We start from the raw sequence: 15,000 nt of genomic DNA on the forward strand, positions 1-15,000 counted from the left end.
ATCTGAGCAAAATAACAAGTCCGAACCTGGTTTCCAAAGTAACAGAAAATAACGCGGGAAACGAGAGCCTGTAGAGCATCGAGGTGGCAAACTCACCATAAGTTGATTTTTTAGCGGCACTGAGCAGTTCATCAGGATCAACACCATGAAGAGGAACCTCAATTCTTCCAGGATCGACCAGTGCTATGGTAAAGGAGAAAAAACTTTAAAAAACAAATAGCGGTCTCTAGAACAACTGCTGTGATCCCCAAGAAGAGTCCAATCGTTTAATAATAATAATAATAATAATAATAATAATAATAATAATAATAATCTTTTTTTGGCTTTGGCACGTGTAGCCCAAAAACTCAGTGGTTCATTTCCAAAGATGGATTTGCGAAAAAGTTAACCGTGTTCTTAATTGTAGCTGTAAAACTGGAACGTTATCACCTAAGTGTGTTTTTAACCACTTTCATTGACTGGCTGGCTTGTATGACTTTTACGGATTAAAATGCTTTTTGATTTCATAGAGGCCGCTTTAGCCTTCGCTCTCAAGCGCGCCCTCAAACGAGGGTAGATTGGAAAGAGGGAAATATTAAGAATGAAATCATTCATTAAATCTCTCGATCCTTTACTAATATTTCTTGCTAGCCAAATATGGATGAGAAGGGATTAAAATGTAATGACCTCACACACACACACAGTAGGAGTACTAAGAAAGATGATAAGAGGATAAATTCTCCTGGGTGGGACACTCATATGAAAGAGACGGGGATGCTCATCGGAAAATTTTAACTATAACATGTACTATACTCCTAAAGAAAACCAATCTTGGTGTGGCCCGAGTTTTTCCTGAAAGATACGTTTTGGTGCCTGACCGCTCTAACCGCCAAAACAGTATCGTGATTACGATAAGTGGAGGAAAATTGACGATGATGGGATAAAATTACATTTTACCGTAAGTCAGACTGTCCATAACAAGAGCATTAATGAAATCCTTAAGCATAGGAATATCCATCACTTGAACGGCGCGCATCAGTCGCACATCAAAATCAACGTCCGGTCTGTTAAGAGATAAATAAAGCAAATGCGATATTAAAAAAATACAAAATTCACACTGACAACATTGACTCGACTATACGTGAGCTAATGGTTAATGCGTAGGGTTAGAAGTCTAGTCTTGAAAACAAAAAAACCCTTTACTCTCGCACAGTTCCTCTTACTCCACCCAGGGTGTGGTATGGTGGAAACAGGTTGGACAGACTAGAATCCCATCATAGGGAAGGCTCAAACAGACAATACTCTTAGTCGCTTGATGTTACAGAAACCTGAGAAGTTAAAATTATGTAAATAAAGCTCGAGTGGGCATCAAAGTATTAAAGCCAACGGTAATGCATTTATATAGCGTATTAAGCATGGGTATTTCAAATACGCTTTACAATTTAAGTCAGAGGTGAGAGTGCCTCTGACAGCCGCCATCAGCTCATCCATGACAAAGTCATTTCTAACAATATGAAGTTGTGCTTAGTCTATACGACCAACACGATTTAACTGCAATTTGTTCCAAGAATGGAAAGTTTCGGAAGCCATTTATTCTTACTTTTCAAGGAAAGTGATTGAGACACTCTTCATGTGAGGGAAAGGCACAAGGTGATCCATCTCGAACACAATCTGAACACGACCTGATAACGACAAGTCCTCAATACTCACATCGACATCGGCCCCGACCCTGAGAAAAAAGTCCAGGCACATAAAGATCAATGGATTGTTGACACTAAGAGGCGCGGTGGTCTTTCTATGGGGGGGGGGGGGGGGGGAATTAACTTAAATAGTTCGAGGCAGCCAATATCCTTATGATGTGTTTTTTTTTTATATAGCAAGAAAAATTATAGGTGAAAAGAAAATAAACGTTGCCAGAGGAGATCAAGATAACTGGCGCAATTAAACGAGGTATATTTGATTCAGCCTTGCCGCAACCTTGTTTCGTATAAAGACTATAAGGTTGGTGTTACACAGGACAACTTGCAACAACGTTTTTTTTTGGGGCGCAACAATGTTGCGAGAAAAATCGAACACCGAGTAACATGCATGATACCGGGGACGATTTTTTCGTGCAACTTTTGGCTCGGCATCACGTTGCGACGGAGTTTTTGAACCCAAGTCAAAATTCGCAACGTGTTGCCAACATTGTTGCGCGAAAAATCGTTGTTGCGAGCTGTCCCATGTAACAGAACCTTAGATGGAACGCAACTTATAATAATAATAATAATAATAATAATAATAATAATAATAATAATAATAATAAAACAACAAAAAAATAATAATAATAATAATAATAATAATAATAATAATGGTTTATTAAAAATCATAATACCGCCGTAATGGCGAAATACAATGAAATTTACAAAAAATGTCTGAAATTTACAACATTGCAAATATTGAGGGACTAGGAATTACAAAATTAATTAAGCTATTAACATCGTACATTATTTACATCAAACTCATTTATTTACCCGTGTGCGCCATGGCCGCGAAAAATGACCATCTGAACCTTTTAGTGCGGCATTTAATTAGTGAAACTTTGTTGATTTACGCTGGTTTCGTCCGTGACATGTTAATCTACTCGGCACGCTTCATCAGGCACTGATCAGTGCGAGTCAGTTGTTTCGCCAAAACATTGCAATATTGAACGAAAACAATGCCTAGTTCAAGTCGCAGCGTAATGACGTGTAATTGCCAGAGACTAAATTAAGTTCACACTTACATTTTGCCACCTAATCTAACTTTGATGGCGATTTTACTATCAGGGGCGTGTAAACACAGATCCATGACAAGAACTAACAGATGCCTCTGCCTCGTTGCCATGTCAGTCGGCGGGTTAAAAGCGTTCGATTCCGAGGCGGGGATATTGGGCGACTCATTCTCGTCAATGTTCTCAAACACTTTCACGTATTTCAGAAATGGTGTCTTCTTTCCAAAACTGAATTCTGTCAGCTCCATAGCCTCTGCAAGGAACAAATAATAACAACACCAAAATGTTACAGGAATAGGACAAGGGCAAATAGAAGGTCTTCGTAAACCTGGGGATGCTAATTTTTAGCCGAGAAAATAAACCTCTCTTTTTGCGCTTGATTCATTCCTCGATCAGTGAAAAATGCGCCGCTTTATCTGTGAGAGTACTATTTATGTCTTACCTATAAACGATGGTTTGCTGTAATCCAGAACGGGATTAAGACTCGAGCGGACAAGATTGCAAAGGGAAACTTCGCTGAAATTCCACCTTAAAAAAATGAAAAACTACATTGAACAAAATCTAATTTAAAGCGCTAATCTAAAGCGCTCTTAAGCGCTCAGTATAAATAACTCGACGGAAAACTATGAAAACAACCTCTTTAAAAACTTAACTCCATAAAATGCTGTTTGCAACTCTTTACGTCGACTCGTTTCTAAAGGCTGTTTTTACACTGGGCATTAACCCAAGTATAAGCATAAGCAGACCAAAACACTAGTTCGTCTTTTGCTGTCCTCACTAATAAGCATAAGCATGAGCACACCAAAACAGAATGCGTGTGTTCAGTTCCACTTATTCGCTTATACTTACGCTTGTGCGTGCCCAGCGAAAACCAGTCTTAATTTGTGTTCATTTCCATGTAAAACATAAATAAATAAATTACCTTTATTTAGACACAGTTAAGTTTAAAGCTAGAAGCTTGTGTGGTCATGTATTCTATGAGGGGTTATCCCCGCCATAATTGTTTTTTCATTTTAAGGTAGTGTTCTTCTTTTTATTGTAGCAACTGTCATTTCGCTTTAGTCGTTTCTCTTCCGCGAAAGGCACATTTTGTGAAATTATGCATCAAGTTCCATCAAATATGGTTATGCCGAATTAAGAATGCACCCATGGATGCTCAATTTGAGCAGAATTCAGGAAGCCAAATTCGACAGAATTTGGTCACTCGAATTTTGCGAAATTAATTCAACTTACTGAGCCCTCAAACATACTTGTCAGCGGTTTTGCTTAAAAAAGAAAAAGGAGCGGTCACTCAGCAAAAACGTGACCGCCACGACGGTAGATTGTGGTGAAGTGCGCAAATGCCTTCGTACTCATCTTATTGATGTAGTGAGATTTTTAGCATTACTGTCGTGAATTGTAATAAACGTCGTGAATTGTAATACCTGTCGTAAATTGTAATAACAGTTGCGTGAATTGTAATGCCTGTCGTAAATTGTAATAACAATTGTCGTGATTTGTAATAACGCACCTATCGCAAATTGTAATAACACATTGCCGTATTTTGTAATACTCCGAGCTGTCGTAAATTGTAATAACACATTGTCGTGTTTTGTAATAAGCAGTATTATCACACTCTATTCTTAACTTCATATCTAGAGCAGTTTCTAATGACAGCCTGGCAGGCCATTTGTGATCGTTTGGTAATGCTTTATGGCGAATTTGTTGGACCGAGAAAAACTACATTGAAAACATAATACTTCGCGCTCGTAACTAGTGCCAGTCGAAGAAGGACCCCCCTAAACTCTGGCGACGTACATCGAAGGGAATTAGTGAGAGGCTCCGGCAATTTTTTTTTTTTTTTTTTTTTTTTCAAAAAATGTGCATTATTTTGATAAAAGAAAGAAAATACAAAACAAAATTCACGTTCACAGCTGTTTTTTTTTTCTAAATAAAAGGGTAGAAATGGTACCTTATTAGTACTTAATTGCATTGCCCAGCCCCTCACTCTCAGGAGTGTTGGCACGGAGTGTGAAAGGTTAACTTCGCTGTTTCTTAGTTTTTACCTTTTTAACATTTATTTTTAGTTATCTGGCTTCAACCTTTCTCCGCCGATGATATTATTAAAAGGGATATTCACCGGACAATTCTTTCAGCCAAAATAAAATAAAAAAGCCATCCAAACAAAATTATTTAATTGAACATCACTGTCAGTGAAAATAGGAGGAGTTCGGAATTACAATGGGTGGTCTGATACCACAACATCATTGCCGTGGAGCCTGAAAACAAAATCAATATGACGGCAATAAATATTGAGGAAGACAAGGTCGATGTGGTTGTAAAAATCAAACGAAAACACGGAGAAAAGAAAGAAGAACCGCCATTACTGTTATTGAGTGTTAAGAAATGCCGTTAATCGGTTGTGTTTGACTACGTCATTATCTTCCCCATAGCTCGTTTTCTTTTTTTAACGTGAAAATTTAAGTCGGTCAGACGACACCGAAGGGAGATAAAGGGTGGAGTGGCTCAGCACTTATAAGACAAGCTAAATATCCTGAAAATATGTTTAGATCGTTTTTCCCTCACAAAAATGAAGACCAATGACTTGTTAAAAACCGACTAGAGGAATAACAAATGTAACTTCACGTTCCCTTACAACGTGCTTTCCTGCAAATTTGTCGCAGTTCTGGTGAGTAGTTAGCTAATAATGTTGAATAACTCTCATGACGATACAAAGCAGGAATAAATTTACACCACGAAATCTTTAACTGTTTTTCCCCAGTTATAGAAAACGAAAACCAGATTTCTGTATGATTGCTAATTCTCATATTAAAGGATTATTACAAAACACGACAATGTGTTATTACAATTTACGACAGCTCGGAGTATTACAAAATACGGCAATGTGTTATTACAATTTGCGATAGGTGCGTTATTACAAATCACGACAATTGTTATTACAATTTACGACAGGCATTACAATTCACGACAACTGTTATTACAATTTACGACAGGTATTACAACTCACGACGTTTATTACAATTCACGACAGTAATGTTAAAAATCTCACTACATCAATAAGATGAGTACGAAGGCATTTGCGCACTTCACCACAATCTACCGTCGTGGCGGTCACGTTTTTGCTGAGTGACCGCTCCTTTTTCTTTTTTAAGCAAAACCGCTGACAAGTATGTTTGAGGGCTCAGTAAGTTGAATTAATTTCGCAAAATTCGAGTGACCAAATTCTGTCGAATTTGGCTTCCTGAATTCTGCTCAAATTGAGCATCCATGGGTGCATTCTTAATTCGGCATAACCATATTTGATGGAACTTGATGCATAATTTCACAAAATGTGCCTTTCGCGGAAGAGAAACGACTAAAGCGAAATGACAGTTGCTACAATAAAAAGAAGAACACTACCTTAAAATGAAAAAACAATTATGGCGGGGATAACCCCTCATAGTATTCTCGATCAAAATTGGTGTGCTGTTTTTTGTGAAGGGAGGAAAACCAAAGAACCCGGTGAAAAAACCTCGGAGCAAGGACGAGAACCAACAACAAACTTAACCCACATGTTCGTGATTTGATGTCCGTTATTACATAAACTATTTCAGGTTTTCTTCTCTTCATTATCTTTATAGTTTTCTCGCGTTCTCTCGATAGTCTTCTAATGCGATTGTATCTATTCTCTCGATCTTTTCTAACAAGGTCTATAGGCTTTCGTTTTATCCGAGCTATATTCGTTATTTAAAACGCTTTAAATTGTATTTGTATTCTTTCTAAGTTTAACGCTGATTATACTATCTTGCAACAATTCTGACGGTTTTCCAACGGTGCTTAAATATGTCAAAATCGACTGCGCTTTTAAATACACCTGAAAACCTAAGATGATAATTGGATGCACAAGTAAAATAAATGATCGCACATATTTAAGGTATTCCTAGAGGCTATTTTCTTCATTTTTAGTGTAGTGTTTGAACCACACTTATGCTGTGGTTGTGGGTGAGGTGGAAGTGCTACCGGGATATCGCTAGGTGTGGAGTAATGCTAACTGAAGTAGAACAAGCGTGCCATTCATTTCAAAAGATCGGCTTTCAAATAGCATGCGTTGCAGCCGCAGCGTTGCAGCCGCAGTGTCACAAAATCCTCGGGATACTTTCAAAAGATCGCATGTAATTATATGCAAGATTAAAATCTTCTCGTTTCCAGGTATAAATTGCAAGAATTTCTTGTCTTTTGCCTCTAAAGAAACAGCAAAAACTTCGAGTTGGTAAGTAAAGTTTCTTTGATTTGTCAAGCATGAAAGCGAAAGTTTCTAAATTTTAAGCAACATGACCTTTTCCCGACACCGACAATCCGTCACGCAAATTGAACATTAAATTTTCTGAAGTATTTCCTTCCATGAATGGAAATTTTGTTTCAGAGCGGAATATTTCCTAAGAAGAAACTTTTCAAACCGTGAGACATTAAAACAAGAGCACGAGACCGAGTGCCGTGTGAAATCTTTGCAGTGATAAAAAAAACCAATACTTTCACTGCTGATACCATCTGTTGAAAAAAGCAAAACATTTACGACATTTACCGTGGTTTTCTGTTTTTTAACGTGGAAACTGTGGCTTCACTGTGAACTAACGAACGGTTATTTCGGTTTGGTTTCGTCAGTTGGAAGGATTTAAGGGTCGAAAATTTCCAAGTCTACTTTGAGAGGTTTGTGAACTATCGTTATTCAACTGCACAGAAATAGTTATTGTATTGCCTTTCTTTTCGATTTTCATTGTGATTTCTTGTCCGTTACATTGTTTTGCTTTTGGATTTTCGGACGGTCTGTAGTCAGCATGAGTTTATAAGCGGTCAAATGTCAAATGGCCGGAGGAGGGAAATAAGTGAAAACTTCGCATATTGCGATTATAACGAAAATTAAACTGAAATCACTACATTGCAAAATAAATGACGATGTAAATTTCATTTTCATCAACAGTAATGCAATGTGATAAGTAAAACGTAATGCTTATCGTCGTGTCCAAGGGATGACAATGTTGTGTTGCATTTATTTATGGTCTAAACGATAACCGCTTCGGCTTTATAGAGGTGTCAATTTTAGTTGCTACATGTATTTCAAACACTACACTCTCCGAATGGAGCAATCGTTTGTATATATTTACAAGCACTGTTTGAATATCAATATTTAAGAGACTGAAGTCATTTTAATGCCACAGATTCACTATTTTTTATAGATTCCAAAAATATAGTGAATTATGAATTTTAGAAAAATCTAAAGAATGTTTGAAATGTAAGGAATTTAAGGGGGCGATTGCATCCACTAAATTTTACAAATTTGATAAAATGTGAACAGGAATTTTTTTATATCCTCCCAAGGTTTTGCACACAGTAAACATACAAAAAAACTCAACTTTTCACCGCTGTCCGCATTATAACTTTGGTTTGAAGTATTTTTACCAAAAAAAATTAAAAGAATACCTTCATGAAATTTGAGATGTTGTCTCTTGATCGCTATTGCGTTCCCGAGTGCGGACTGCGGTGAAAAGTTTCCTTATTCCACGTATTTGAAGCCTGCCGAGTTTAGTAGCAGAAGAATAAATCAGAGCTATTCTATCTAGAATGAATGCATGTTTGTGTCGCAAGCCTCGAAATTGTTCAAAATACGCCATATTTTTTCGCAACTTCTTCCCCGATCGATTCTTGCGTGAGTTTTGTCTTGCCGCCATGTTTACCGAGCCAGCAATGTATAATTCCAGCGGTAAATAACAAAAATTTGCTCTACATAAGGTCTTTCTTTCCTTATAAAGAGAGTCCATTTTCCCGCGAAACCAATCAGGAGTGCGAGCGTAAACAATGACACCTTTCCTTGGCAACCGATGTCCTGGAGCGCATGGTTGACAGATATATTTTATTCGCGTTGCAAATATCAGAGTTATTCTTCGAAATACAAAGGAATTATGGCTTTAAATGATGGAATGAAGCTTCCACAAATATTTGTGAACTATGAGTGTAATTTGCAATGGACAAGATTACAATTTCGGCGTTCTGTAAGAAGAAGTTGAATTCGATAACTTCAGACAATGGCTGGTATTTTGATGTCACGTAGCGACGCTTGCATTGCTCCGTCTTCGTGCCAAACTTCCATTTCAGAACACTTCTACCGCCGAAAAAACTATGGTATTTAATAAGAGAAATGTAACTTGTAATCTTCCATTTAAATCAGCGGAATAAGACGCGCAATAAGCGAAAAGTCTGCCGATGTAATTATTTCGCAGCCCGGGGGGGGGGGGGGCACTCAAAAAAGTTTTATACGGGGAGGCTCCGCCCCAAGCTCTTACCCCTTACCCTTTTATATACCATTTTCACAGAAATTGTACCCCTTTCGTATACCTTTTACTGAAAAAAGGTACCCCTTTCATATACCTAAAAGACATGGCATAGTCTTAGAACAGGACGTTTTCTTGTCATTTTTATGTTGCGCTTTATAAATTAAAATAATACAGCCATAAAGTGCGTCTGTTCGAAATATTTTAATTCAAGGCCCTTTTTAAAACCTAAATGACGGATTTACATACCCTTTCATATACCTAAACTTGTGAAATTCCTACCCTTTTATATACCTGAAGCCTGAAAAAGGTACCCCTTTCGGGCGGAGCCTCCCCGTATAGGCCATTATATGGAGTACCCCCCCCCCCCCCCGGGTTTCGCAGTTGAAACTGGAGATCCTGAACTGTCAAAATCGCCTGCCGTGGGGAATATTTTAGTAGACCGCAATATTACAATTTGAGCCGTTTGTTGTGGCAATTTCCCGCAAAATTTGCCTTGGAGACGAAACTTCAGTTGCTTATATCTCGCTAAATACAAATACCACTGAACTAAAAGTTTGAAAAAAGACATATTTTGTGATATTCTTCAAGCTGCTTAGAATTGAACAGTTTTAAAAACGGTCACTTTAGCCTTCAGGAATAGCTTAAACAATTTGTTATCCAACTGTTGCATTTCATTTTCTTGTTTTTGGTGGATTCGCAACAGACTTAATCTACGATAACGCAAAAAAAAACAATTCAAAACAAGAGCGATTAATCTGTACCTTAAAAATGAAGGATTTCAACAGAACTTAACGAATGAAATATTGGAGTATAAAACAACCTGTTTATAGGAGACCTGTTTGGCAAAAGTCTCGTCAGTTTATCAATAATGTAAAAGTTCCCACTATATGTTTTGCGTTGTTTATTTGGAAGCGTTCCTGCGCAAAAGTACAAAAATTTGTACCTAGATGTAGTACTAAAAAACACAAAATGAAGAACTGATGTACACACAAAAATTTTGATTTGAAAATTCCTCAAGTGTTTAAGAATTTGCAGTGTGTTTATTTAATAGAAATAATTTTAAGCTGCTTAGGTTGTTTAGCAGCAAATGACCAGCCCCTTGTTTTAAAATAAAACAATGTTAGTAAAACAATGAATTTAACGGAGCCTAATGTTGCAAATGTATGTTACTTTCCTACGACGTGAGGTTTTCGCCGACAAACGCTTTTGCAGCTTATTGGTTTCGGCGTTTCAGGCTTTGCTAGAAAGGTTGCCTGGACAATGACATTACAAGAGACCTGTTTTATCCACCCAAACAAAAAAAGCGGCTTTCAGAATACTGCAACATAAATATTGTCATCAACTAAACGTATTTTTGTATGTAATAAAGTGATTTTCTCCACAGGAAAAGTCACTTTCTGCGGAGGAAACATAATTACACTTGCAACATCGTATGCTTTAACAATAAGTAAATAAGTAAATCATATTTACCATCGATTTAATACAAAGTTAAGCCATTCCGCCGTTTCTTCGTCTCTCAAGGCCTTTCTCCGATGTACCTGGATTTCTGCTTCCCTTACACGATCATCTATAATGCGGCAATTCTTGCGGTACCACACCGTAAAAATTAACGGTATAATAAAAAGGGTCCACACAAACGAAAATCCGAACGCTCCAAGAAACCACGTTATTGCAACAACTGCGCAAACGAAGAGCGACAAACGAAGTTGTGTGTCATCTCGTTCTTTCTTTGCTTGAGCTTCTAACGCTTGCGGGCTATTTTCCGACATAATATTTCCGATAGGTTAGCTGTGTAAAATGCTCACAATTTGGACGTTTCTCTACATAATGCGGGTGGCTCGTTAAAGGATTTGCCTTCAAAATCGAGCCCAGTGATTCCTATTAATTATTTAGAGGTACCTGCTAGTTTTAAAGCGTTTAAATACGAAAAGGCAGAATTAAAAGTAAAATAACAGAAAGTTGGCTCGAGCCAACTTGTGATTACAGTTTTCCCCTTCATCCCTCATTTTTATCTGATATAACGCTCTCGCCGTGGACAATAGGAATTGAATTTTACAACATTCTTAACGTAAGGGCCAGTATTTTCTACGAAATATGTACGTGTCAAGGCAACAAAACGATTTATTACCATAAGTTTGGGATGTGTGATGTTTCCACTCAAAACGACTGCAGTTTATCGACTTGGAATAACGCATCAAAAATCGGGAGAGGTTTCGATTCTTTGTTTCAATTTTCATGGCCAGAAACATGATTTGTAGCTACGTTGAATCAGATAAGGTGGTTTCTATCCCTGTAACAACAGACGTAGGGCCGGAATCTGGATACGCTATACACGTTTGCTCAATAAATCCAATCAACATTCGACCAATCGCTTATTGCAATAGAAACAAAGGTTCCATGATTTCATCGTGTATTACTTTCGAAATTAAAAACGAAGAATCGAGCCCTTTCATGGGGGGTCTTTCATGTGACCTGAACGTCATTCATTTGGTCGCTATAGCTTAACAATTTTGACTATCAACAAATTCACAGTGTTTTTTAGTCTCCATTTTAGAGGTATATGTTTACTATCATTTGTGTAAAGCAAATGATTACGACGTTGCCCAAATTGTGTTCATAGTGTAACGTTTTAGTCTTATTGTAATGATTTATATTCAAACTGATATTTTTGCGTACGATTATGTTATATATTGTAACACTATTTACTCCCAGGAGTGGTTGATATGTAATTTCTCCATATACGTTATCAATACACTGTCAACTAGACAGGTGATGAGAATATAGAAAATCATCAACTAGGGGAAGTCTTGATGTACCACCATATTCTCAGAGCTAACATTAAAAGAATCAACTGATTTAGATCATTGGAATGAAGTGCAAGAGAAAAGGTTCGAAAATGCATTTGATTTGAAAAAACACAATTCAAAAACACTTCAAGGGATCGGATTTAGGTCCTTTACATATGACTATAAAAGAGATCAGATCTGAAATAAAGAAAACATTTAATTTAATCTAAAATAGAGCAAAAGTTTCGAGAATTGGACAGCACACCGATTCAGGGGAGTACCCCCTTCTCCTCCTTAGGCCTCCCTTACCCCCACCTTGTTTGTAAGTGGTTGTAAAGACTGAGGAATTGCCTATTTGTTTGTTTGATGGTTCTCATCTTTAAGACAACAATTCAGCACAGAAGCAAACACAATCAAACTCCGCGGTCAATCTCGTACCTCGAGTCTTCGTTCCTTACTGCGCAAGCTTGACGCAAGCTTGACGAAACGAGCGTAACTAAAACACCAAGATCATTGGATTGTTGGATCATGTTTGTGAAAGCTTGGCATGGTTATTTAACCGGAAGTCCGATATTTTCGGACTTCCAATCAGAACTTTCCAGGGTCGCACGTTTCCCGATCGCTGACTCTGGGTACGAGGTTGACTCCGCGGTATGGCGCCCATTCTCGTCCCAGAGGCCGCGATCCTTTTGGTTAGCACCAGGGATTAAGCCGTATTAAGCGTTTTTGTCCTATTTTACGTTCTCCTCTTACCGGCCTTCGTACGAACGTAACATAGGACAACAGGAGCGCGAAAAAAAACACCACACACGAGTTGATTAACATTTAATTCACCTTTATTGAAATACTTAGAACAAGATCCATTTTGAAATGTAATTTTCAGGGCTTTATTCACAACTCTCAATGATTTGCAACATACCGTGTTTCTTTTGTCCGTCTTATGTGAACAATTATTAACCACAAACACATAGGGTGGTCTGCCTGTGTCAAAATGCGTTCGAATACGCTCGCTAATATACGGTGTTGAATGTTGTTATATTTTGGGTCAATTTTTCGGAGATCGTCTTCAAACTTTGGAAGCCCGCGGAAAAACTGAATCTCTTTTCCTAGTTTCGTCTTCTTGGCTTCGTAACTATCTTGCCCTTGACTATAAAACCATAAAATGCGCCTCTGTTTCTTGGTCTCGTAGAGAATACGATTTTTCGTTAGAATATGTTCACGAAAAATGTCTTTCCGCACTGGCTTGGGCCATCGACCAAGAGTGAGAATTTATGACGAAAGATAAAATCTGGACAGGGGGGGGGGGGAGAAAGTCGGCACTTTTCTTTGGAGACATAGCAGTGCCTGGAAACGGTGCGAGTCTATATCAATAGACTCGCACCGGTCGGTCAAGATCAAGACATGCGAACTAGACAATGACTTTGTCAAGCTATTCACTGTGCCCTTAGCAACCATTCGATAGCTACTGCGCACATTCGGTTGCCCGGCACCGCTATGACCCCTTTTTCAGTCGTGTAACAAAGATTCTCCCCCCCCCCCCCCTCCCTGAATCTGGATAACCTTCGGTTGTCAAGGTTACACTTTGGGCCAATTTCTGTCTCTACAGTGGACCTCGGAGTTTCTTTCACAGAAATCGGTCGTTTCTGTGACGTGACGCAGATGTTTGCCTTATGTAATTTTTTAGGTGATGGAGACCAAAACTGAATTGAATGATACAGAAGGATATAATTGGCTGAATCAGCAGAACTCGCTGTCGACATAATCGATAAGCGAATATTCTTATTCAATCGGTTGTTTGTCGAACAAACTGTTTCCGAAAACTAAGTGAACAGCGTTCACTCACAAAGTTCTTTTTTAGTTCGCATGCTTTGGTCTTCACCGTGCACAAAACACAATAGCTATTTGCATTTTTTTGCTCCATTGAAGGTTGCCGGACATCAAAACAACAAACAGTGATAACGGTGACCAGTCTGGTAAAAGTGAGGCTTGCAAATTATAATAATTAAAGGTCAAATGAACAGAAATTTCGATTTTTTTAATTTTTTGTCCACGTGTTTATTAAGAGCCAAATAAACATATCCCGAAGTTTCAAAGTAATCGGACATTGCATCGCAGAGATATAGCAAGTTGAAAAATGCTTTTTCTAGTCCTTCATAATCGTAGAGCGTTTGGAAAAATTGTCGGAAATAAAAACTTGTGACGTCATAATTGGTGTTTTTGAAGACGACCGCAGACCGATTCCGCAGGCCGCACGGTTAGAATTTAAATAAATGTGTTTAGTGAATTTCAAGCAGTTATTTCGTTCTGTTTGGCCGTTTTTCAATTGATTGATTGTTCGTTGTTGTTCAGAGACGCACATTTTTTAAAATAAAATAGCTAAAGCTCAAAAATAGCTTTAAGTTTTGGTTGCTGTCGTTTTGCGTAAACATGTGAGACATAGGTAGAATGCACGCTGGTATGAAAACAAATCAGGAATCTCTATTGTTCTTTCATTAGCATTTTACGTTAATGAGCAGAATTATTTGCAAGTGCTTTAACTATGCACGTGCGTTTTGAATCTTGGTACACTTCAAAGCCGTCCTCTGCCAAACAACAACATGAAATGACGAAATTCTGCGTATTTTGGACATTATCAGCCACGACGGCTAATATTCGGTTTTCCTATTTGGGGTAAAACGCTCTCTTTAAATATTCAGCGGGAGCTAGCTTTTTTAAGCAATAAATAAGCAGAATACGTCCGGAAAGTTGCGAGATTCTCAAGTAAAATATAAATTCATTTTCTACCAGACGTTGTCGTTGACGTTGCCGTCAGTGCGGTCTGTGGAATCGGTCTGCGGTCGTCTTCAAAAACACCAATTATGACGTCAAAAACTCGTTCCATTCCTTCCATTTTAGTGCGCAGTCATTCAAAAACGTTTTCGTGAAGCCTTCGGAAATCTTCGTATTTTTTGCTGTTATTCACGCTTTATGGCTCGGAAAGCAAAAATGTTTCTTAATTTTTCTCAATAATGGAGCCAATGGATAGTTTTAGCATTTGGTTGATTAAAATGGCATTTTGAAATTTCTGTTCATTTGACCTTTAAAATAACTCCAATGATTCTGAAATGATTTACTATTTTTTGGTTGTTAAATGTCAACCGTGAAAAAAGAAAAAGAAAAATCCCGACTTTCTCCC

General features: G+C 37.9%; 1 protein-coding gene across 2 annotated transcripts in view; it reads right to left on the reverse strand.

Moving 5' to 3' along the window:
* LOC144630322 (uncharacterized) overlaps positions 1 to 15,000 on the reverse strand; it is a 66,449-nt gene that overhangs the window by 34,897 nt on the left and 16,552 nt on the right. The window contains exons 1-6 of one of the 2 annotated variants that reach the window (XM_078488669.1): positions 10,510 to 10,905; positions 3,174 to 3,259; positions 2,744 to 2,984; positions 1,580 to 1,708; positions 937 to 1,043; positions 97 to 183 (exon numbers count right to left, since the gene is read on the reverse strand). In XM_078488669.1, coding sequence (XP_078344795.1) covers positions 97 to 183; positions 937 to 1,043; positions 1,580 to 1,708; positions 2,744 to 2,984; positions 3,174 to 3,259; positions 10,510 to 10,808 — 949 coding nt within the window. In that variant the 5' untranslated portion in view covers positions 10,809 to 10,905. Of the gene's footprint in view, positions 1 to 96; positions 184 to 936; positions 1,044 to 1,579; positions 1,709 to 2,743; positions 2,985 to 3,173; positions 3,260 to 10,509; positions 10,906 to 15,000 lie in introns of those variants that run through there. The other variant, XM_078488670.1, reaches the window with a different exon arrangement.

Source organism: Oculina patagonica, chromosome 11 (assembly GCF_052425735.1).
Source record: "Oculina patagonica isolate OP01 chromosome 11, crgOcupat, whole genome shotgun sequence".
In the NCBI taxonomy this organism is placed as follows: Eukaryota; Metazoa; Cnidaria; class Anthozoa; order Scleractinia; family Oculinidae; genus Oculina; species Oculina patagonica.